Source organism: Lampetra planeri, chromosome 4 (genome assembly GCF_965212315.1).
Source record: "Lampetra planeri chromosome 4, kcLamPlan1.2.h2, whole genome shotgun sequence".
In the NCBI taxonomy this organism is placed as follows: Eukaryota; Metazoa; Chordata; class Hyperoartia; order Petromyzontiformes; family Petromyzontidae; genus Lampetra; species Lampetra planeri.
In genome coordinates this window covers 2,707,964-2,733,411 of record NC_136110.1, presented here as the reverse complement: position 1 = coordinate 2,733,411, position 25,448 = coordinate 2,707,964, and the positions used below count along the sequence as shown (strand labels likewise).

Here is a 25,448-nt window from a genome sequence, read left to right as displayed (position 1 = left end):
CACAGACACATTCTTAAGTTGTTAAAAGCCAGGTGAGAACTCATGAAACAGGGGTAACTCTAATTTGAAAGTTTGACCTGGGTCGCCGAAATGATAAAAATCAAACCCCTGAAGGAAAGTACATCAACAAAGTAATTAGAAAACCGAGCAAAAAAACAACCGTATCACGTGAAAATTTGAAAAAACTTTTACAAACCTCTATAAATGCATAAAAGGTTTGTACAAATCTTCACATTTTGCTCACCGGCACCGGATTTGTCTTCATGTCTCTCTAAAACGTGCTACTTTGGCCGGAGACATATATAAGCTTCAAATCAAGATTAGATTATGGGGGTTGGCGATTGTGGCTGTGGAGTAGATAGGGACACAGCAAAAAGAAATGCATATCCATCCGAGTCATCAAAATTACTAGTTTCCCCTCTAGGGAAAATTAAACAACAAATAAGAACATTTAAAAAGATAGATTATTGTTCAGCATACATTACATAGCCAAAGTATATATCAATCAGCTAATGTGCAAGGGCTATATCGATTATTACATCGCAAGGCCATGAGAAACAGAGACAGATTGGAGAAGCGTTCATCCACCAGCGGATAAGAGCGTGGCTGCTGCTGACGATGGGAATAAACATTAAACCTCGTTTAAAAAACAAACATGAAAGCTTCCCTCTGGCTGTGGAGGCGAAAGAGTGAGAAGGGCCAAGTCCCCACAGAGCTGCGGGTCTCTTGAAGTGATGGGACAGGAAAACAGCCATATGGAGCCATTCTCCGAATGGCCCAGCACAGCTGGAGTCTGCTTTCCCAGTGGTTGTGGAAACACAGCAATTGGAGGGGTACCGAAACGTGCCTTGCCAGCCCAAATACGTTGCAGTTCCACAACCCACCAGTGAGGTTTCGACATTTTCAGCCGATACTGAACGTGCTCATTTGGTTTGGATTATAAAAAAAAGAAAATCGATAAAGCACTATCTAAATCACATACTATCCCAATAGGAGCAAACAATGAGCCTCAGGACATTATGTGGAATTGGTTACCGAGTAGTGAGAATCATTAACTTATGAAACATGAAAATTTGGTAAAATTGTCTGTAATGGCAAAAAAAATGTGCACTGCACTGACCAAATATGTGTTATCAATGCATATGTATCTCGAGAACGAAGAAAATGCGTGTTATTTTGTTGAACTATTTTTTTGTCTCACAATGCCGTGGTGGTCAGCTTGCTCAGGGATCAGGACCACTGAATACCTGGGTTTGATTCTGGGCCCAAGAGGCAACCCATGATTAAAGCAAAAAAAGCAATTGGTGATACAGTATTCCATCGTTATTCACGAACTTGTTATCTAAGATTTTGCTTTTCCGCGAATCGCATCTGGAACATTACATGACTGCATCGAGAGAGAGAAGTGATGAGAGAGAATGTGATGCGATAAAGTGATGAGAGCGAAAGTTACGAGATAAAGAGAAAGCAGAGATAGAGAACTGCTCGAAGTTTGATCAGCATCTGCAGACGTTGCACTTACGAGATACAACTTCTATAAGCTTTAGAAACAAGTGCAGACGTTGCCTCCATGCACATACAATACGCGAGCAAGTATTTCATAGCTTATTTAAGGTAATTCATTCAAAAGATAAGTTTCGTAGGCCACTATCATTATACTCGAAATTTGCTCACCATGAGCATCTCCGGGACGTATCCCTCGTGAATAACAAAGGCATAATACTGTACGGAATTGGAAGTGGAACAAAAACACTAATAACCAATAACACATTCATCAATAACACCGCTTTAAAAGGAAAAATATAAAATAGGTGACATTTTGGGCGATGGACCTTCTGCATAGCATGTAAATGATTAAAGCAGGTTCTCAGCTGCAGTGAACTGCTGACGTTTCACTCAATGAATCCAGGTACAACGGCTGAGTGATAGTCTTTGCATGGCATTTAATAAGTGTACCTCGAGTTTGAATGGAGTCCTAATGAATTTACTTAATTAAGCGACGCCATCTTCTGGGTTCATTATCTGAAAAGGTGTTATATACACTGCTAGCTGCAAGGGTTCCATCCAAATGGATTTAATTTTTCAAATCATAACATGTTGCATGTCAATCCGTGTGTATTGTTCACCCGTTGTATCTGGATTAATTGAATGATATATGATTAGGGGAGGGCAAAAAAAAAAGTCCACGGTACAAATGCTTCACCTCTTATTTGTCGACAGGCAGACCAGGCAGTGATGGTCATATTTTGAAGGGACAAACATTTGAACTGGACTCGAGCGCGCACACAAAAAAACCGCTCTCCTGGAGAACAGTTCACCAAAATACATAGCCGTTTGTAATCTGGCAATTTCACAATCAAGTGAGTGACCAGGTCAAAGGGCAAGGTTAGAGGGAGCTTCGGGAATGATGCCTACAAACCTCGACGAAACTAGGCTGGCGTGGTAGACGGAGAATATCAGCCTACCCACGTGGCTCCTCGTGAATGAGCCAGTGTTGTGTAGGGGAGGGGGAGGGCGTACCCCCCTTAAGCAAGTACTGAACTGCCTGGACACATTGAGATGATTGGCAATGTTCTGAAAATCTGAACAAACTTTTCGTACTAAACAACAATTTGGCATTCCTCCCAAAGGCGGCCAGTAAACGCGACCAAAACATGACCAAATGTACAGTTTGCAACGCGAGGCAAGCTATTTTGCACATGTAATTATACAAGACATTCACGGTGTTTAAATAGATCTTCTTCTCTCTGGCATTTTTGCCACGAGGAACCTTCCTGATCCTCCCTCTGCACTCAATCTCATCCTGGACCATCTCCGATCCACACACAACAGTCCTGATTATCCTGGCTCACCAATGTGAACCACCTCTTTCGAGCCCTGCCTCTCCATCTCTGCCCTAGTGCTTCTATGATTATTCACTCTCATCACCCAATGTGCTTTTCATCTACATCAAGTATATTGATGTAGGGTAACAAGTACGATTGTTATTTTAAATATAAAAAAAACATGAATAATTAAGCACGTTTTTCAAAATAATCAAAATAGATAATGGACTGGCCATTGTCAATCTACTGGTGGATGAAAGCTTGTCCCCTGCTATGCCAACAATGGGAGCTTGACTGACCATACTTCACCACACTGGTTCATGTGGGTTGAAGGTAGCAGGACTGAGGATCGGGTGATATATCACTTGACGGGAATCGAACTCAGGTGGACCAGGTTTATTGTACAGTGCGCAAACCACTGCGTTACTGTTCACACCCGTATATTTTTTTTAACCAGTGATATACGTAATAATATACCCACCAAGGGAGTGTGAAAACAACACCTATAGCATTTGTGCAAGATCGGCAGGGCTCGTGCAGACTGTCAGAAGTGCTCTTCACAGCCAATATCGTAACGTAACGCTGGTCAGAGCCATGCTAGGAATACCTAAGGAGACTTGCCACCAACTCGAAATAAAACCAACAGTCCCATATTTGGTTGTTTTCTATATTTAAGCAAAGTAACTGTATGGTGACATAAGACGAGAACAAATAATCCTCAAGGGTAATCAAGTCCAAAACTTACATTTATTTATGCCTACTGTCAATACTAAAAGATCCACAATTACCATAACGTAGCGCTGGGTTGGTAAATCCGTGGACAACATGGGCATTGAATGACAAGAGGCATCCATAGCAGCACCCGACTCTCAAACGTTGATGTTAAAAAATACGGCTTGCTGACAGGACGCCAGGTTTGTCTTACCGGCTTCCAACATTGCAAGCCAACGGTGAGCGACAATTTGGCATGGCAATAGAGCGTGGGGGGGGGGGGCTCACAAACTGCACAACAAATCGAATTGCAGTCCACGCGCCTGCTAAGGTTCCTACAATAAAAAAAATTGATGGAGAGTTGCCACTGTGATGTGAGATTTTTTCTCTCACTTTCCTCTTACCCCCCCCCCCCCCCAAAATGCATTATCATTCACCGTCCATGGAAATCGTGCGGAGGCCGATGTTGTTCCAACACAGTTGGGATTCTGTGCACGGCATTGCATGTGCTTGGGTTTCATGGTCAGTAATAGAACAGGGATTTTTTTTATGCAGTAATCCAAGGAAGGCTATGATAAAAGATAAACAGAGGCCACTGGGCCAATGAACGGGTGGCTAAAAAAAATATCTTAGCGTCACCATGGCAGCTCTGGTGCAAAACAATTCTGATCATAGTTCTTGAAAATAATTTTAGCACCTATAAATTACTGTAGACTCTGGGATACATTTCGCAGCCAAATTATAGTGCACACACAATACATGGTATAAATACATAGCATAGATGCAATGTTTTAAGAATGATGGTAACATTTTTTAAAATGCCATGGAAAACGAGTCACTGCTATGCATTTACAGATGTAACAGAAGACTACAATCACTGTAGGAAAGCATGCAACACATGCCCAAATCAGCCCCAACACCCAACGCCAATCAATGAAGAATGATTTTAAAGCAGTTCCATTGCGGGCACAATTCAAGTTGATTGTGTCACGCATCCCTTCACGGGCTGCATTTGTCAAAATACACCGCAAACCAGAGAGCTGCTCTTCTGCTGACAAACATGCTGATGACATCTCCAAAACCTAATGTAAAAAAAATGTTGTAAATGTTTAGATGAATCAGGCGATTACAAGCAAAATATATATATTTTTATAAAAAACCTAGATTAACAAAAACGAGCAATCATTGTTTACATCCGCACCTCCGACTAGCACGGTTGGGTACATATGTTGAAAAAGAAGTCCAACATACAAAGTTACATAATTAATCATGTAAGTGATGTCAAGCTGTATGGATTTGATCCGAAGTTAGCCGAAAACAGCCACCAATACATTCTGGCTCCTAAACGTTTACGGTGCAGCAGATGCTGGAATATATCAACGATCTGGGCTGTGGGATTCAAACCATGAAACTAGAGCAAAGAAGGCCATCGCACCTTCCCCTCCCACAAGCAGTGCCGCTGTTTACGGCTGCAGTCAACCCTGAGAACGATGGCGCTCCAAAACGAAATGGCGCAGAACCCTGGCTCACACGATGACCCAGCCCCCCCCCCCCCCCGTGGGCTCGCTGCCCTTAGCCAAGTACCACACACAAAACCTCGGTGAAGGGCACACACATTACAACCGCTACTCCAGAGAGGACTCCTGCTCCCCGCCAATGGAAAGTATTCTGTCACATTGCTGGCATAATGAAGCTTGAACGTTTCAGGGTGCCTGGTCACTAAATCTGCGTGTTGGCGGTTGTCGTCAAGTACAACCACAAACAGTCCTTCTTTCAGTGGTAAAGAGGCCATTAAAATTAACACTTGGCGACAGATCGTACTATGCTGATTTCAAATAGCGTTTTAAATAGTTTGGGGATGAGGCGGCCATCAGTTTGTAATAAAAGTTATTCCCCACTGACATAGGACCTCCAAGTAAACCATTTTTATGCAGCTAATGTTGTGCTGCATTCAGATTTACATACACATCTATAACACACAAATGAGTGTGGTCATGCTTGCTTTTTGCAGCTGCTAATTACATTCCAGTAATATCACAAGCGTCAGACATACAACTGTCATCAACATTTGTATGTGCACTATCACTGTATTTATTTCTAACCAAGGTCTGCACAATGTAATTTCCTCCATATAGGATTAAAATGTACTTGACTACACCTAACAAACGTATTCCAGCATTTTATGGTAGAGCGAACAATTGGATAAAGGTGCCTATTGTGTTTGGATTACGGAAAAAAACTCCAAGCTATTTAGCTTTCATCCTTTGATTAATAATGTATTGTTAAATATATATCTAAATAGCCATGAATAATTACCACTTCTTAATTAACACATCCTACCATGAAAAGTTCTTGTTTTGGCAGTACTTGCTACTTATTGGGTCCTAACATCACTGGGAGATACACATGATGAAATATGGTTGCAAATGAACCAATTAGTTACACACAGCACATTGCAAATTCAATCTTGCACAGCCAGTCTCAAAACATATTATTTCATTATTTACCACCCACAGAATGTTCACTATGTCACCACAGAAGTCTCAAGCCATTGTCTACAGAAGTGCCCGAGCCACTCTGGCACGTGTGTGTGCCATGCCCATCACTGTCCGTATTCATTACAAACGCCTCCAACTTTCACATGGCATTCAGCATTGGAAAATTCTTTTTTTTACTTGACCAGTGTAAAGTTATTTTAAAATGAACATGATCGGTGCAGAATGTTGCCCATACTGTTTCCTACCAAATTCTGTTAAGTCATGCACGAATCATTTTAAGCTTTTAAATACGACTCCACCGTGGCGGCTTGTCCAGTCAGGATAATCCACAAGGTCCAATTAGGTGGTTAGGAGTTTTAAATCTATCTGTGCGGAGCGTTGAGTGCTATCCCCTTGTGTGCATGAGTTTTCTCCTGGTACCTGAGTATCCACCCATGTGACAAACACTCATTAATGAAATTGGCAAACATCCAAATGCAGGACCCGCCTTAAAGTTCTGCGACTCGTGAGCCCTTTCCTGAATAAATGGACATGCCATTAACCTAAGTTAGTGACATCACTCTGTATATAATTAACAGCTCATTTTTTATGGCACCCAAAGTAGAACACACGGACAATTACTACGATGAGCACGGTTGGCTACGTACGGTGCGAAATAAGTTCAACATACACGTACATACATTGCATTCTAAGAGATTCCATCATTAAAATGTACAAAGGGGAACCGGGATGTAATGAAACTACAACACACATTAAGTCACAGTCGGAGTATACAAACCTGTTGGAATGTAACTTTAAAAAAGACATGTTTCCGTCACAGAAACATGTATTTCTTTGACTGACACAGTAGCCAATTGAATGACTTAACATTGAGCTGAATTCATTGTTTCATCACACTGCATCACAAGCCTAGATTTTGGTGCATTAATATCTCCCAAGGCTCAACATAAGCCCATGCCCAAGCTGATTTTCCAGCAAGCATAGCCTTGCCCTACAGATTTCATGAAAATCCGCACGTAATTAATCACAGCAGAGACACGAGATGCCTGCAACTTTCAGCACCTGGAGGGAAGCCAGCTGTTTTGTGTGCAGCGAAACCAAATCCAGCAAAGCCCAGCTTTGGACTTCAGACATGCAGCATTTCTAATGGGGGGCTGTACTGTCATGCCGAAAAGAGATTCTATCATTTTCAATAAATGACGGGAATAAATGTTTGAATGCAGAGTTAGTTTATTTACTGTACGAAAACAATGAGGATCCTCAGGTCAGCACGATGGACTTGCAATCTGGACGTCGTCAATTTGGATCCACCCAGCAGTACAAATAGGTACATCACCGTGAGTCTATCTGAAGGTCGCGTGTGGTGGGGTAAAGTGTGGGTACTCCCACCTCTTCCAAGATGCCTGGCCGGCGTGGAAGAGTAGGCCAAATACCACCTCCAGGGGCGCTCTCTCTACAGCTTCCTCTATTGTAGTACGGCATTAGACTGATGGCCTTAATCGAAGTTGGCTTGTGGTTGTTGTTGTTTGACTTACATCCCACTGGGATTTTTGCACACAGCGTTGGTGTACGGTGCTTTTTCTGTAATATTTTGCTGTCTTTTCTTGGATTTTCTGTTTGCACATAGTCACTTTAAGATGTTTTCTTGTTCATGTTTTTTGTTTGTTGCGGTTGCACCCGATTCAAGAGCCGAATGGCTCACAGGGCTATACCTAATAAACTTGAACTATTGGAGGCCTTTCTGTAAGCGGCAGTGTAAGCAAGTTATTTCAGGGCTGCACCATTACCTGGGGCTTTTGCATGCGCACTATGCCACTGTACAACTTGTGCTGCGATCCAGCCCGAGAAAACACGTAGGAACTCTTGAAAGCAAGTGATACCGGAGTCAACGTGAAATGGGGTACGACCCATCGTGTGCCAAAATGCCCTCCTTATGACGTATGTGTAATGGGCGGAGCGTTCAAAACTTGAAATCGCACAATTAAGATGCTAGGCATCTGTGCAACAAATTTCTTCATAACATGACCAATAGCTAATAAACAAATGTTAAATTCCCTGGAACAAAGGGTGCTCTTTTACACATCTAAAAACAGATTATCTGGTCATATTATCCGAAACCTAAGACTAAGGCACCACTGAGTTGACAACAGCTGCATGGGGCTCAAAAGAAATATTCAGAGCGCTCGTGGGCTCCTCCGCACAAGCATTAGTGGATTTGTAGGAAAGCTGATGTCACCTCGAAAATCGAGAGGATGCACGATAAAAAAAACTATTAATAGAACGGCTGATACCGTAAAGATCAAATGCATCCGACTCTTCCAGACGTGCACGCACACAAGGCCCTCTCTCTCTCCCATTTTGGTCCTCCTTTGCACGTCTCCTATTCCAGTTCGGTGGAGGGGAAAATACTGTTCATATCGAATTCCCTTCCAATGATATGGAATCAACGATTTGTGTTTAGTTTGCTGTCCTGCCCCCCCATCCGCACCTCCGATTAGCACAGTTGGCTACGTACGGTGCGAAAGAAGTACAACATATATACACACACGATAACAATACATGTAACTCCTTTGTCAATTCGCTGCTTGCTGGAAGCCTCCCCCGCGCTGTGCAAGTCATGAGGGTTATTTCACCACACTTCAACAGGGCGATTTGGTCAAACCACATTGTGGCATATACAAATGTACTCGGTGATGGCTTTGTGGATTGTGAGTCATAAATAATAAAGCAACACACAAAAACCGGTTTAACTACCAGAACATAGAGACAAGGTGAAGTCCATAAAATACTCCGAGCCATTTAGACAATTCCCAGCAGCATTTGTTTACACAGGCAAACTGTAGACCGAACTTGACTTTCTGAGTCTCATCTGCAAGCTGCATCTTGTTAAACAATTGCCACTAGATTACCTAGAGCTATTGGCAGTAGCCTTCCACATACACCAGGATGCCCAGTCATCACAGTCGAGTAAAAATACACAAATGTACTCAACCCAATAGAATAGTATGTGTGCAGTCATAAACAGATATATATATATTTTCTTAATGCAGAATAGATTATGTAACCAGGCGACTCAGAAATCAAGATTGCCAAGTTGGCACTGCTGAGATTCTTGGGGTTGATTCCGGGATCTCTAGGGAAGCAAGTTGGTGGTCTATGCTCAGTCCCCAACGAATGCACACAAACAACCATCACATTAAACTTGGCTCTGCAATTGATTTGGATGAAATCCACGGCTGAGACCTTAAAAATACGAGTTTTTTATTTGACTATCATACTTAGTAGCAGAGCAGGCAGGAAATTGTAGATCAGAGGTAACGTGAAGAAGCGATTTCAAAAGTGCCCCCGTCACATCTGCATCCATGGACCGTTGTCTAACATGGTGGGTTGCACTGCTCTGAGTGAGTTCCGAATGGATTCTTCGTCTAATGACATGACGCCGATGGCTGAATTGGGATGAAATTAGGAAGACAAAAAAAAAAGCATGGAAATATGAAAACACTGTTCAGTGCTAAAAGATGCTCAACCACTAGGCAACTAAAATCCAAAGAGTTCACTCTGCAGCCAGCATTCCAAATGTTTTAATGGCTCGTTGCAGAATTCCTTACCGCAGCTATGCGACACAGGGTGAGAAGGCAACTGCTATCCTGATGCGTTTAAAACGAAAACACAACTCTCTTCATGACCTGCATTCCTGTCGAGTTTTCTCCGAGCGAAAACCGTGAGCAATGCTGCAAATGAACCCTAAACACACCATTTTTCTCTTCCATTCTCGTGGCACAAACTGACCCTTGTTAGCCAGACACATGTGTGACCCCCTGACCACGTGAAAAACAAAGGCTCCGGTTGAGCCTGGACAGATTTAGTCACGTACACATTCACGCCGGCTTCACGCTGAAAATCGCTCGGTGAAGCCGGGGTCTAACGTTTAAACTAATATGCTTCAGACTGCGTTGGCATGACTTTAGAAGTGCTGCTCCAACAAGTACAGCGATTGTGCCTCTTCAATGTTTATTTACATGAACAATATTAGCAGAAGCTGGTATTTAAACATGTGAATGCAACCTCAGATTTTTTTGTAATTTACTAAAGATTAAATTACATTCTTTCGGCCACAACGCAAGCAGCCGTCCTTAGGCGCCTGAGGACGGCTGCTTGCGTTGTGGCCGAAACGTCGTGAGAATTGTTTTATTATGTTTTATTTTTATTATTTTATTACTTCCCTTCTACGTGACTTTACCGAAAGAACCAAGAAGATGAATCCCTGCAGTCACGAAAGCTTTAAATCGATATATAAAATTGCTACACGGCCTAACACACAAACACATATAGATCATTGTACTGGCTCAGAAAACCTAGCGGTTTTAACATTCTATGCATGTTTTTGTCTTGAAATTCACATCAATTGTTAACGACATGTACATCTGTCAACGTGTTTCTGGAAGTTGTGCATGGAGATATACACACTGCAAAGATGACGATTATGACAAAGGTGATACATTGTAAATTAAAACACCACCATACATTGACTGTTTTAAGCTTTAATCACACCAAGCATTAATTGTACGAGTTTTAAAACCAGGTGCGGCGCACGTTCGCATGGGTTGCGTTCGTATGGAGGTTCACAGGGCGAGAGGTCTAAATAGAACAATCCAGAAGGGTCAAAAGATGTGTGTTAAGCAGATTGTCAGAGGTAAAAGCGATATTAAGGAAGTTCTGGAAGGATGTTGGGAAAGAGGCACAAAAATACAGCTGCTTGATGACAAATGTGTATGTTGAACTTCTTTCGCACCGTACGTAGCCAACCGTGCTAATTGGAGGTGCAGCGGGGGGGGGGGGGAACTAACTGAACACAAAAAGCAGTTCTCGCTATGCGAGATACAGTCTTAAAGGAAAGGGGTTCATACCATGGAATGAAGAACAAAGCACAATATCGGACAGGATGGAGCTTCAGCCACAGACCTGCAATTAGCAGAGTACCAGACAAGGAGAGCTCCTGAGTTTGCGGATATGCATGTACACCATGCCGTACCTGTGATTTGCCTCTCGCCGATACTTTTTAATGTTGGCAGCGTCGATGCTGTGCGAGAAATCTGGCAGGTTCATCTTCTCGTTGCACGTAGACATGTTTTTCAGCAGTTCTTTATCTGTTAATTGAAATTGCAAACAGGGGGAGCACAGCGATTTTGCTTGCGTGAATCAACTGAACAAGCAATGTAATGAGACCAATACAGTACAGCGCCGGCCTTTGGCATATTTAAACATCATAAAAAAATTATTGTGTAATCCTGAGTTATACACCATCGTACTCCCATTGTTTAGTATAGAGGAAAGACTTCTGCTGTTTGTGAGACTCCACGTTCAGCCACGCGGGTGGTTTATTTTGAATTTGCATCCATGCCTCGAAACGCCAGATAATGAGTAAGCCGAAGCTCAGGAACTCATGTATCCATTTGGAGGGCATACGCTGCTTTCCGGCAGAAAATGTTCCACGACACGAGCTTCAAAAGCGGGGCCCCACTGTGCCCTTAGAGTGCCACAATCACGTGTTCATAATTTACAACGCGATTCCCCCCCCCCCCTGTAATGTCCCGCAAGCTGGTGCCGTTTTAATTAGTCAGCTACCATCCATTACACCACAGTCCAGTACTTTCACTTCAAAAAGCACCTATTCAACAATACTGCCTCGATGGTTATAAAGGGTGGGGTGGGGGGAAGCAATTAAAGCAACCATGACAGGTGTTGTTTTTTATGCAGGTGCAGATGTCCCCACAATTTTGTGAAATTTTGGTAGGACATTATGTCATTAAGATTTAAGTATTTTTTTTCACCCTTCACAGTATGGAAAACACATCCATACACATGATGAAATGTTTTTGGTTGAAAATGTATATTCAATTTTTATCCCATTTAAGAAGATGTCAATTGGTATGCATACAACATTGTGAATATCCGTTTAGTGGCTAACAATATAAAACTAAGACCAATGCAACACAATCATAATCTAATACGCGGGGGTCTGAGTGTTCAGTGCACCCCTATGTATACACAAAACCCTAACTATACGAGCACATTCCCTCTGCAATATTAAAAGATTAAGTCCAGCATGCAAACTGTACAGACCCACTGCAATCGCTTTGCACACACCAAAATTAAAAGCAAGCAGATTTCACTCCAAAGAACTCATGAGATATTGATTTCGCCATATGGACTTGGTAGTCATTGGTGCTGAATGTGCCACCAACCAGAGAGCCCATGATTCGTGCTGGGCAGTCAACAGCTTCGTCCAGAAAAACAAAGTACGGCACAAAACTGTTCTCAAGATGGACTCGATTTTACGGCACATTTTAATTGTATTTAAAAAAAATAAGCCTTACGTAGCCACAACCTGTGATGTTTTCACGTTTTGTAAAAGCCCGTCTTGTCACACCCAAATTATATTTTAAAATGTGCTCGTCATTCCTATTACCCTAGGCTGCACTACGTACTTGAACAAGCAGTGCAGCGGCCACACAAACAAGGTGCATTACTGGATGAGCACACGTTAAATTCCCCACCCCATAGCACAAAGCCGCCTGCATTCCAAAATACACGACAGTGGACTTAAGAAGAACCTAAAAATGAAAACGAGTGTACAAATGAAAACTATGTGTCAAGGTATGGCACATTTTACTGATACGGCTTACATGAAAAACTTTGAAAACAACACTAATAAAATGCACATTACATAAAAAAAAATTAAACAGTAGAGCTTTCGATCGATAGGTTTTATTAGGATTTGTTTACAACTGCCAACCTACACACCCACAGATAGAGACCTATGTTGCACGTCCCTCTGGAATGATGACCTCACACTTGGGCTCCCGGGGAGGGCAGAGTCCACTGTTAAACCCGGCAGCAGACGTAGTGCAGAAAACATGCCCAGCAGGCAGGGTTTGGTATTCCGTCATTGCACACGACGCTGACAACTATTTTCCATGACCAGACCCACCAATGCCCTGTAATTAACGTTTAAAGCTGCATTACCATCCACTTCCAAGTACGTATTTAACTTTTACCAATACTAGGTAATCGCTCATTCCAGGTCATTCCATGTCCACACCCAATAATGTTTACAGGTGCACATGTGAATCCACTCGTGGACGAGGGCCTCTCCACACAATGCAGGCCGTAGGGGTTATTTTGACCTTAATATAACCACGCTGGTGAGTGTGGGTTGGTGAAGGCTGGGAGCATAGAAGTGCAATTCAAAAATTGATTTTGCTGCATGCCATCTGGTGCTCATCACATAGCCGCAAAGTCTAAAACAATATATTGTGCATGGTCACCTATCTCAATGCTATTCAGGTCTAAAACGACTTAGCTTTCAAGATCTAATGAGATTCACACTCAACAGCGTATTCAGGTGTTTAAATGTGCACGTACAAATACCATCACAGGGTGTACAAATGTCAACATGACATTTCACATCAAACATTTACATCAGAGGATTATGAAGGATTAAGTGTTGTTTTGGGAAGGACAAAAAACATTGTCAGAATTCTAAATAACTAAGCAATGTATCACCTTCATATATATGTCCCTCCACGTAACAAATAAAAGCATTTTTTTTACTTCCTGTAAACCACAAGACCTTTTGTCATATTATTTGTATTTATATATTGTCCACAAAGAAGCTTATTATTTTGTGAGGTTATGGAATCTAAACATTTACCCAGAGAATGTGAATTATTAAGGCATGTTTGTGCCATGAGGGGCACGTTATTTAGTTCTATCTTTGTTTTGTTATTTAGTTCGAGTCTATAGATAATTTGAAGGTTTGTTATTGGCACCGTGGGTTTGGTATGAACCCCATGATCTGGGTTTGTTTCTTGACCACAGCTAATATCAGTTTAACACGTAGGCTTTCGCGACCAATATTATTCATAATAAACGTTTTTGGGTTAGATAGCGTTATTTTCTGCACTTTTTGAAAGGGTCCCAGTGCTCCCCAATTCAAGACCCAAAATAAAAAGCGCAGTGAAGTACGATCAACTACCCCCCTGGCCGACATGGCGTGGGGAGGTCTTCATCCAGCTGCAGATTGACAAAGGACTTTGATAAATTGTCCCATTCCTTGCAACAGCTTCTTTACATCCACGTTGTCTTCTTTATAAATGAAAGCACATTTTCACCATTGTCTAATAATTAAATGTTCCACAGCTTTACTGGGAAGAATTGGGAGATAAAACCATTGAATCAGTAACATGTGGCTCAGAGACAAGAGACACACACTGACCACGATGAAACTAATAATAATTGAATGCGATTAAGAATTAACCAGATGGAGTTTGGATGACATTGAAAACATGCAGGCTGTGCTAAATACCATTACTAATTCCACCTCAATCACATGGCAATATCATAATCTTTCCCAAGAGCTGTCACACCGGTTCCAAAACCACAAGTGGTTTCCACCTGAACACTCATTCAGCAGATGCCACACTTGATGTGTCCATCTATGACAGCCCAGTGCACTATGACCCCACTCAAAGATAACTAGGGGTTATCACGTCGAAATGCCTGACCTTCTCAAGCCTCACGTAAAACAGACCTGTGAAATTAGCAAATCAAGAATCGCCCTGCGACCGAAACGGCCACGAAAGACCTGGGGAGCCTTAGCTTCTTCGTCGTCATCTCTCCGGTCCAACCTATAAAGTATTTTCCCAATATTTTGCCAAATCTTGAGGAGTGCATTGTGGTGCTGCAGGGCATCTCAGGAGGTGACTCATGGTTTGCTTCGCCTAACAAGCACATTGTTCGGTTGTGCAGAAGCCACATGATGTCATGAGAGTTGCATCTGCCGAAACCCACTCTGTTTAGGCTCCAACATGTGAGCAATTTGGAATTGGAGCCAGATGCGAGCGCCTCACTGGGGATGATTCCTCGCCGGCTTCATTCAGCAGCCTCAGCTAATGTACTGCGAATCACCACCGTAAAACTGACCTACTCAGTGGCCAGAGTATTGTGTTCAAAGCCTGACCCAGGATTTTGTATACAAAACTGCTGGATGCACAATTAAATACCGCAATGCGCAACCATAACCAGAACACATCATAAAACCGGAATCCCCTGCCGTCCTGTTCTGTCAAACATTCTGCCACCAAATATCCGCAGAGACATGCAAACTGCAAGGGGCGTTTTACACGTGTTCTTGTCAACGACAACCATCAACCGAGGCCCTAACAATGTACCTCGCTGCCGACGCAAGCCCCGATCTCCCGTCTGGGATTGCACACTGTCACCATCCTATAATCTCACCCAGAACCATTGAGAATGCAGGCTAACAGAGAGGAACAATGCGGAGATCCGGAATAAACACCTAATTTTAAACCCAAACATCGCATCACCTCGTTTTCTGACATTCCTCGTAGACACTGGCGTGACGGTCACCATCAACAGCATCGCAACATCAACACGCATCTCCTTAAAATGGAATATTAAAGACGAGTCACGATGCGACTGTGGCCTTGCAACCCAAACCATGGTCCATATAGAAAAACACTCAAGTCTGCGCTCCGTCATTGGAGGAAGAGTAAAACTACACAAACTCTCCTCTGAAGCCCTCTCGTTGAGAGGAGACCTCGACATTGGGGCATTTAGCTCATGAACATATTGCCATTTGCGATAAATAGAAGAGCGATATCGGAACCAGCCCTGGGCCCCAGTTTCCTTTACCAACCAACACTGATGTCGTGTGGCGTCCTTCATCCAAAAAAACCGAGTTTTTCATATTTTTCCAGGCTTCACCTTGGCATGTTACACTTGTTATTCATAACATCGTGGCCTTAATCGAATAACATATAACTGCTGACGTATCTGACAATGGTCCCTTGTAAAATAACTCTTATCGCAACCTGATTATCACCTGGTAACGTACGCGTATCGTGTTTGCGCTCACACGCCCCATACCATAAAGTTATATAGAGACTTTCCAACTACTCCATGAGCCATTCTTGGCGTGCGTTCGTGACGAGGCTAAAGGCAACTGTGCAATTATTGTGGCTCTGTTGTTACCGCCCTGATCAAAAGTCTAAGACCTCTTTCGTTATCGTTCCGCAATTGTGTTTTGAGACGCAGTCAGACTGACAGCGCCTGCGATTGTTGCCTTAAGGCTCATAGTAGTGGGACTCTGCCTCTGGACTTTGCTGTAAGGTTGTTAAGACTCGCCCGAATGCGTCGCTGCCTGGGGGGTGAGTTGTGAAGGTTTCGATCGTTTTTTAAAAGTCAACAACAACGTTCACGTGCCAATGTCAGGGGGCCTTGGGGGCCCTAACTACAAAGAACTCGACGGGACCCAGCAGGCCCGTGCACATGGCATCGGCGTCTCCAGCCTACTCTTAAAGCTGACACATCATTCGACACTGTAACGTGAAGTAGTGTTTTTGTTTTTAATCGGTAACAATTAACTAGTCACCAGAATCTGCGTGACGAGACGACCTCCAGATTTGAATCACGCACAAAGTCCCCCCTCCCACCCTACACCATAAAGATACCGCGATTACATTTCACAACACGGACGCGCGCCAGCCGCGTTCCATTGGCTGCGCGACTCACCACGTGACGCCGCCCAGCCAACAAGAAGCGCAACAAACAGACGAGGTCGCCTATGCGGGCTGCGAAATCTAAAGCCGACCGTTAAAACAAAATGAGCCCAACGCGCGCGCTTTTGCGAGCGACAGAGGCGCAGATCGACGGCGGCGAGGAGAAGCCGCGGCTTCGTTGCGCTCGACGAAAAGTTAAACAACAACAACAAAACAACACCGCGCGTCCCGCTCACCGCTCGACGCCGAGTCCTGTCCCCCTTATGAGGAGCTGTCAGTTGCACGGCTTCTTTTTGGCAGTTCCGCTCGGGGTTTGTCGGGGCAGTGGCGGTGAGGGGGGCAGTGGTGGCGGCGTCGTTGGGAAACAAAGAAACCCTCGTGGGGAAATCGAGAACGCCGCAGAACGACGTTTACGGCGAACCGGTTGCGCAGGGATGGCGTCACTCTGCGTTTTGGTGGCGCGTTGACGTTTGACGTTGGGGGGGGGGGTTGTGGAGCAGTGACGTCACTTGTCGTCTGGCAGTGACGTCACTGCGTCACTTCGTGTTTTGTGGAGAGTTGTCGACGCTAGGGGCTTGTGGAGCAGTGACGTCACTGCACTGGTTTGGAGACGAGTGGCGCGTCTCTCGCGCGTGAGGCATGACGTCACTCGTACGGCAGTGGTGTCACGGCATCCGGTTGAGCAGTGATTGCGTCACTCAATGTTGAGTGAAGCGTTGATATTAGGGTTGTGGAGCAGTGACGTCACTGCACTGGTTTGGAGACAGTGGCGCGTCTCTCGCGCGTGAGGCTCGACGTTACTCGTACGGCAGTGACGTCACGGTCAGCTTGTGGGCGATTTCACTTTGTAACAAAAAAAATTGTTCCTGGGTAGTAAGTGTTATTTCCTAATTGCTTATGCCTCAAAAGTACATACAATGGCTATTATTCCCCACACATTTTACTTTTGTGACCAAGACAGTGATATTTTGAAAAAGCAAAGTTTGTGGGGAATAATAGCCATTTTCTATACTTTTTAGGCATAAGCAATTAAAAAAGAACACTTAGTACCCAGGAACAAAAATTGTGTTACACATTGTGATTTTTCACACTCGTGTGGAGGCAGTGGCGTTACTCCCTCAGGAATTAAAATGTCAATCTCTTTGGTGCGTCACAGGGGAGAGGAGGGAGGGTACATGACGTCACTTGTGTGGAACAGTGACATCCCTTGTGGAGGAGTTGCGTCACTCCCTGCAGTGTGGGAGCAAGACGAATTCTTGTTTCTTACTGGAAGGAACCTCCTGGTTACACCAGCCCACAGGGGATTATTGTGTCCGTCGTGCAACCACATTTGTGCAGACGTTCAAGGGCGTGGGTTTTCTCCGGTGGCAAAAACATACCGGTCCAAGGTGCACTCCTGTAAAAAAAACACGTTCCTGCGGAGGGAGCTGGTAGGAACGTCGGGTTGCTCGGTCAACGGCCAGGGTCAACGGCGGCGTGGTGTATTCCGCAAATATGCCCGACTGTGAGGGTGGGCACAAGCCGGCGTGAGTAGGTTACACGTTGAGTTTTATAAGGGCACCACGGGGTGACCAGCCCCTCCCCACCCAGCCCCACCCTCCCCACCCAGCCCCTCCCCACCCTCCCCACCCAGCCCCTCCCCATCCTCCCCTCTCCACCCAGCCCCAACCCTCCCATTTTTGGATTCACGACGGACGGACGGACACAATAATCCCCTGTGGGCTGGTGGAACCAGGTGGTTCCTACAAGTATGAAGATCTGATTCTCATATCCAAACCGCGCATCGAATGGGATGTTACGCAGCACTGCCATCTGCTGGCCACCTCAGCTATAAGCCCTTATACAAGCCTTGTGGTTATCCCAAGTTCTGTACTGGACAGTCCTCAAGTGATTCCTTGGTAAATGATCATTGATATGGTGCTCATCTCATATTTTTTGACAGCCCTGCAGAGCCAGTGGTGGAAATTCCACATTAATATGGTGGGGGTCGAGTTTTTCCATAGGACGACCACTGTTGACCTATCCACAAAGCGGTACAGTACTTGTTCTAAGTCAACCCCCAGCCAGGATTTAAACTCGCAACCTTGCAATTGCAAGCCGTTCACTCAACCACTGAGATTCTAAGGCAGTGTTTTTTCACTCATTCTCAGAGGGAGGCCACATTCTCCGATAAGACATTATCAGTGTGAGGGCCGCCACACATTTGAAACCATTGGGGTTTGGCAGCACAATGACGGGCGGTGTTGTCACTTGTGTATTGTCAGGGGCCGCACTAAAGGCCATCAAGGGCAACCAGTGGCCCACGGGCCTTGCAATAAAGAACACTGCTCGAAGGTCTGACAAAAACAACACATTTATCAACAACACTGCCTGCGATATATATAACAGGCAATGTTTTGGACATTAGTCTAAGTCTGACAATATCGGGCACAATGAAGGTAATTTAATCACAGGCGTTTGAGACCATATCGGTGACGTTCTCACGTCAAAAAAATTTGTATTTCAATGGAGACCTGGTTTCAAATATAATAACACGTTGAAATGTAAATAATAAATTACGACAGTGTGACACTTCGTAAGAATCATGACAGTAACATTGGTGGGAAATCTCAGGCATTCGCAACATTTATTGAAATGACACGTAGGTTATTTTTTTAAGGACACGGCACTGCGGAATAGGGACGAGCCAAGATGAAAAAAACAGCCAAGACCATTTGGTGGACGTATTGCGTTCACAGAGAACGCGGCAACTGGGCACGCAGAAACGGAACAAATCTTTTCGACAGAAAGGCATTCGCTTTTAAGTGCACTTAAAATGTTTGAAACCTACTACCTTAAAAATATTATCATTTTTAAGAGTTCCGTACACAACGACACTTCATTAACATCGTGTAAAATTGCTTGCAAGCTGCCTACAAATGGATACTATTAAGCCAGAATCTCGCAAGTGGGCATGAACGCAGGCCACCCTTCACTTTTTTCCCCAAGGCAGATAAATTAATCAACGGAATGAATAGAAAATGTCATAAAACTACAGTATGTCCAAATATGCGGTCGCCATCTCCTTAATGCATGCACATGCAAGCTAGTTATTAGCTTTATCACGGGAGCTACGCGACTGACCACAATTATATCTAAGCCGCAATTATAAAGGAACCGAGCTCTGCAGCGTGTTTTCCGGTCGCACACCGTGTGTTGTTCGGCGTGCAGTGGACATTCAGATCCTGAAGAAGCTCCCAAACGTTGGACATCATGCCGAACAGCACGAAAACACACCGGACAGCTGAACATTACAACAGTGAACACCTACGCAGCAGTACAATTTAGAGTTACCTTGCCGTATGTCCAATGTGGATTTTGGCCTTTGAAATAAAAATAAGAAACAACGTGAAAATGTGAGTGTTGCATTCTTAAGGTGTTCGTCAAATACCGTAAAGCACAATGACTATTTCAATGGATATTAGCCGCTTTGATGTATGGGTCAGAAACACAGACATCGACTTAGAAAATGGAGCAAAAGCTGAGCAGTTAACAAAAAGACCGCGTGTGGAATTAAACTAAAGAGGACACGTGAATTGGGGAACGGAGACATCAAATGGAGTGTTAATGAAAGTGGGCTTTTGGCAGAACACATTGCAATAAAGGATAGAAGAGACTGGTGATGGGAATGGCAGCTAAAGGGGGTAAAAAACAAACGCACACGAGAGGATGACTACCACAGAGAAGGATTGATGAGATCGGTTCACGTGGAGGCGTGCGATGGATTTTGGCATGAGGGATGACTTTCCTTCATCCAGCAGTGGATAGACAATGGCTCATGATGATGAAAATAAATCACGTCTCCTTTCCTAATGACACTTTGCTAGCTGAAGGGATGTGATTTAATAATGATTCTTACCTTTTGAAAATCGCGTGCAATTACACAAATGTACAACACTTCTGCAATCCCTAAGGGGGTCATGCCTCAGTTTGGTCTCGTTTATATGCAACATTTATACATATACAGTATTGCATTTAGTTTAGAATGCAGTGACCCAGCTACATTAAATTTGGTATTCTGATACAGATAATGCCCTGTTCCTTCTGGACACAGTTCAACGCAAAACCAGGAGGGAGCAGTGGCGTGGTGGTTACCGCACCGCTTGTATAAACCCGGCGACCTGAGTTTGATTTCCGGCCAGTCAACATCGAACCTGGTCCTGGCTCCCACCTCACCACATCTTCACCAACCCACAGTGTGAGCAGTGTGGTGAAGCATGTTCAAGAATCCCATGACCAAACCAGGTGTAGGGGAGGTCCTCACCCAGCAGAGGGTTGACAGAGGGCTGTTATTATGTGAACTTGTGTCACGAATTCCATTCAAATGAAATGTATTGAATTAATATTCGTATTTCATTATTACTTTATCATGTAAAACAACTGGCCACCTGCGGCCCAGGGCTAGATTCATGGAGGGGAAGGGGGGGGGGCTGAGGGGGTGCAAACGGGCCAAAAACGCCAGATGAGGCCCATAAAAATACATGACATTTTCTGAAGATGTTTTTGTTGGTTCGGGCTTTTGTCTGTCTTCATGTTGGAGGCAGGGGAGTAGATAGCAGGCAAAGGGGTGTACCAGAAGTCAAGGTACCTTAATCCGGCCCTGCCATGGCCAACACCAAATTTGTTCCATGGGCGAATTGTCAAACAGCTTTCGCCGCAGAATACCTACCATATGTGGAGATGGTCGAATCCACAAGCGTGAAACATCACCACCGTAGCCAAGGCCACTCAGCGTCCGCTTCGTTCATCGGCTGCCCTGGAGGCCCTCGCCAGCGGCGGGCGGCTTTCGGTGGACAGGGATGGCTGGCAGGACGCGCCGCGTGGAGCGGAGGGGCTCTCCGAGTGCCGACAGCGAACCGGTCGGTGGGAGCCACGGGTGGCTCAGCTCCGAGGAGGCAGTCATGGGCGCTAGCAGAGTCAGCCTGGCCAGGCCCACGTCCAACCCTGGGTAGGAGTTTGGCATGGCCTTGCCGAGACCCGAGTCCGATTGGCTGTGCCTCATGCTCGCGCCGTCCAGCTTCAGCCCCCCGGAGCTGAGCCTCGTTAGGTTGGAGTCTGAGCTGAGCACGGGCTTGAGCTGGCTTGGGCCGCCCTCAGCTTTTAACCCAAGCCCGAGATGGCTGAAGCAGGCCTCGGCGGCGTTCCCCACACCGCTCAGCCTGCTCAGGCAAGGGTCAAAGTGAGGCGTGGGGTTGAGTCTGCCGAAGCCCGATTCGTGGTCCGGCAGAGGGCCGAGCACTAGCTTGTTTGGATTGACGGCCACGGGCGAGGGAGGCCTTTGGCAGGCATTGGTACTGGCAGCGCCCGCCCTCGCATGGCCCAGGGCATCGGGGAAGGACCACGAGGAGGAGGAGGAGACGTAGGAGGGCGTGAGGGGCAGTGAAGGCGACTTGGTGATCCCGGGCAGCTTGGCCTCGAGAGGAGCTTTGCACAAAACAGAGCGGGACGATCGTTTGAAAACGTTGCGTAAACTCAGTGAGCAATTGAAACAGATTCCTACGCCGAGTTTAACATTCATATATGCACATCTCCTGTTGCCCTTTTGAGAATCACTTTTTTGTTTGCAGTAGAGTCCCGATGAAAACAATAAGCGCATATATCTTTGTAAAATAAAGCCTCACTGCACGTAGGTTGTAGACTAGACGTTCTATTGTTTATAAATCGAGTGTCAAATACTCATTTTCATTCAGGGGTGGAGTAGCGGCTATCATCAGTGCCAAGTCATATGAGAGAATGATAAATTGGCAAACCAGATAATCTTCCCACCGATAATCAAGGGTTGGTTGTACATGCAACCTTTCTATTAAAAAACCCCAATTGTTTCAAGTTTTTAAAAGGTCATCTATCTCTCTACATTTATATGATGCTGCTTAGGATGTTAGGCCAGGTCTAAGGCCATTTACTTTTGGAAAGTAGGCTTCCTGGAAGAGTTGATAAGCTTCGTCGAGGCAGCATGGATTCCTTTGATTGTCCTTTGGGCTGTACCTGAGGGTCCGGGTCTCCTGTGAACACACGTCATCCACAAAGACGATATCGTGCATCCAACACCCCGTGACATTTCTCCACAGCAACGAGCACAGAGACTACAAATGCCCCTTGAACTACAAGGCCACCACACTTTTAAAATCAGCACACTCAGATGATCAATTACAACCTGTGCTGGGTGGGTACAGGGCTGGCAGGTACGCAGGCAGGTAAGAGTACGACGGTTTCCTGCTCCCGTTCAGGAGGGGCGGCGGCTGCGTTGGCGGCGGCGGCGGTGGCGCATTGCTGCTGCTGGGGGCTCCGCGTCTCCCCGGCCTTGCCCAGCTCAGCTCCCTGGGCCCCTCCGTAGCCCCCGTGCCCAGACGCGCGGCCTTCCCGTCAAACAGATCGTGCTCGCTCCGGCTCTTCCGCGAGCACGTGCCGAGCAGCAGCCGCCCCGCCACCGCCGCGGTCGTGGCGGTGGCCGCGGCGGCCGCCGCCGCCGAGCTTCCAGTGAGGGCGCCGAACCGGGCCGCCTGCCCGTCGCATTGCTCCGCTGCCACGGCCAGCGACGACGGCGTGGCGGTGGCCGCGGTGCCGCCGCCCGCCGCACCGGACCCGTGCGTCGGCAAGGAGCTGCCGAGCGTGATGGGGGGCAGGCTGCGCGTGCGAGCGGGGAAGGTGCCCCTCGCCGTGATGAAGGAGCCGAGCACGAGCCGCCCCTGCGCCCCGCACTGCTTTCCCCAGTTGGGGCAGGCGGCCACGTGAGCTCTCGCTTGCGTGTTCACGCTCGTGTCCTCGCGCGTGCCCTCGCGCGTGCCCTCGTGCGCGGCCGCAAGCGCGCTCGTGCCGTCCGGCGGGTCCTTTCGTGCTCCTCCGTCGAAGGTGGCGATGATTTCGTCGACCTCGAAGGTTTCGTTGCGAGCGAGCAGGCGCGCGTCCGGCGCGTCCGGCACGTCGCCGCCACCGCCGCCACCGCCCCCACCACCACCGCCGTCACCGCGCTCCACATCCTTCTCCTTCTTGCTCCCGCGGCTCCGCGAGAAGATCTTGTTGAGCACTCGGAAGCGGCCGTCGCGACGCTGCTCGCACGCCTCCCGCGACGGCGTGGCGATAGCCACCAACTCGGCCCTGTGGCGCCGTGCACGCAGAGAGCAAAGTGTCGCCTCACAAATTTGTACAGTGGGTCGACGACGAGGCGTAAATGTCCACGTTGATTTAGGCGAATGAACCAAACGAGAGAGGTGGTGCAAGGAAGTATTGGAATATATGCTGCCAAAGACAGATGTCAGAAAGCACTGTGTAATCCATGCGTAGGAATGCTCACTCCTGCAATTGAGATGGGCAAAACAAATTTGAAAAGCAGGGTGTACTGGATACCTGTTACAGAAGGATACAGCCTCTAAGCTGGACCCGAAGAGTGACCAAATAGAGAAGAAAAAAGGTTGCACATAGAAGAAGACCTGATGCAGGCTGTGATGCGAAGGAAACTATCAGTACTGTATTTGGACACACATGTAGGATGGACAACAACAGGAACACTAAAAGTTTGTTGCTCAGAAGAGTTGAAGGAACCGTAAAGAGGAAGCCCCTACAGAAAATGGCTTGACGACGACAGAAGAGATTGGTGCGAGAAAGACGCGGCACTACTCGAGACTATTGGCAGAAGACAGGGGAGAAGGTGGAAACGAATGCCAAAATGTGCAGTGGAGACCTTCGGGCTATCTGCCCATGGATCGTGACGATGATGAGGGCGTATTAGACACCCGGTACAAATGGCATAGACGTTACAAGCGAGACAGCCAAAACACACAAGGCGGACAGCACAATACGAGGTAGGCCGGACACACGAGACAAAGACGGGCAGTTCAAAGGAAATAGACACTCCGGACGACGTAGGAGAGCAGGTCGGCCGTGGGGCCCGATGGCTTTGTGCCCGCGCGCACCTGGGCTGCGTCGAGAGTAGCTTGACGCATTCCGAATGGTTGCAGTGCACGGCGTAGGAGAGCGGCGTGTTCTCGCTGATGTCACTCGGGCTGGGGTCCACACCCAGCGCCAGCAGCACCTCCACGCAGCTCTCTCGGCCAGCCGCCGCGGCCCAGTGCAGAGGGGTCCTGTGGTGGGAGGGGTGGGGCGGCAGGGTGTGCGCCCCGCAAAGCACGAAATCTATTCAACTATATTTTATTTTCTTGGTTCTTTCGGTAAAGTCACGTAGAAGGGAAATAATAAAATAATAAAAATTAAACATAATAAAATAATTCTCACGACGTTTCGGCCACAACGCAAGCAGCCGTCCTGCGTTGTGGCCGAAACGTCGTGAGAATTATTTTATTATGTTTTATTTTTATTATTTTATTATTTCCCTTCTATGTGACTTTAACGAAAGAACCAAGAAGATGAATCCCTGCAGTCACGAAAGCTTTAAATTGAAATTTATATTTTATTTATTTTACCAGGTAAGACCCACGCACAAGCATAATAAAAAAAAACAGCTCGTTTTCCAGAAGCACCTTGGCCACAAATGATAGCTCAACGAATTGGCTTATCGCGTGGAAATTTCTAGCGGCAGCCAAATAAACTAAACGCAGGTTGATTCTAAATGTGGAGGGAAACACCGGAGGGCCCAGAGAAAAATCCACGCGGGGAGAGAGGCACGCAAACTCCAAATAAGCAGCAGGCATCAGGGTCGGAATCGAAGCCACGACCTCCTGCACACCAGGCGAGGGAGTTAACATCTCCTAGCCAATGTGATGATCATGAGAGAGAGAGACACGCAAACTCCAAATATGCAGTAGCAGGCATCAGGGTCGGAATCGAAGCCACGACCT

The 25,448-nt window shown here is 46.0% G+C and overlaps 1 protein-coding gene across 4 annotated transcripts in view; it reads right to left on the bottom strand.

Moving 5' to 3' along the window:
* The window catches only part of LOC144717570 (cytosolic purine 5'-nucleotidase-like), a 46,991-nt gene extending 29,894 nt beyond the window's left edge, over nucleotides 1-17,097 (bottom strand). For 3 of the 4 annotated variants that reach the window (XM_078593004.1, XM_078593005.1, XM_078593012.1), the window contains exons 1-3: nucleotides 16,854-17,097; nucleotides 11,067-11,181; nucleotides 9,313-9,480 (exon numbers count right to left, since the gene is read on the bottom strand). In XM_078593004.1, the coding sequence (XP_078449130.1) occupies nucleotides 9,313-9,480; nucleotides 11,067-11,161 (263 nt within the window). In that variant the 5' untranslated portion in view covers nucleotides 11,162-11,181; nucleotides 16,854-17,097. The remainder of the gene's footprint in view (nucleotides 1-9,312; nucleotides 9,481-11,066; nucleotides 11,182-16,853) is intronic. The other variant, XM_078593008.1, reaches the window with a different exon arrangement.
* Nucleotides 17,098-25,448: the final 8,351 nt, after the last annotated feature.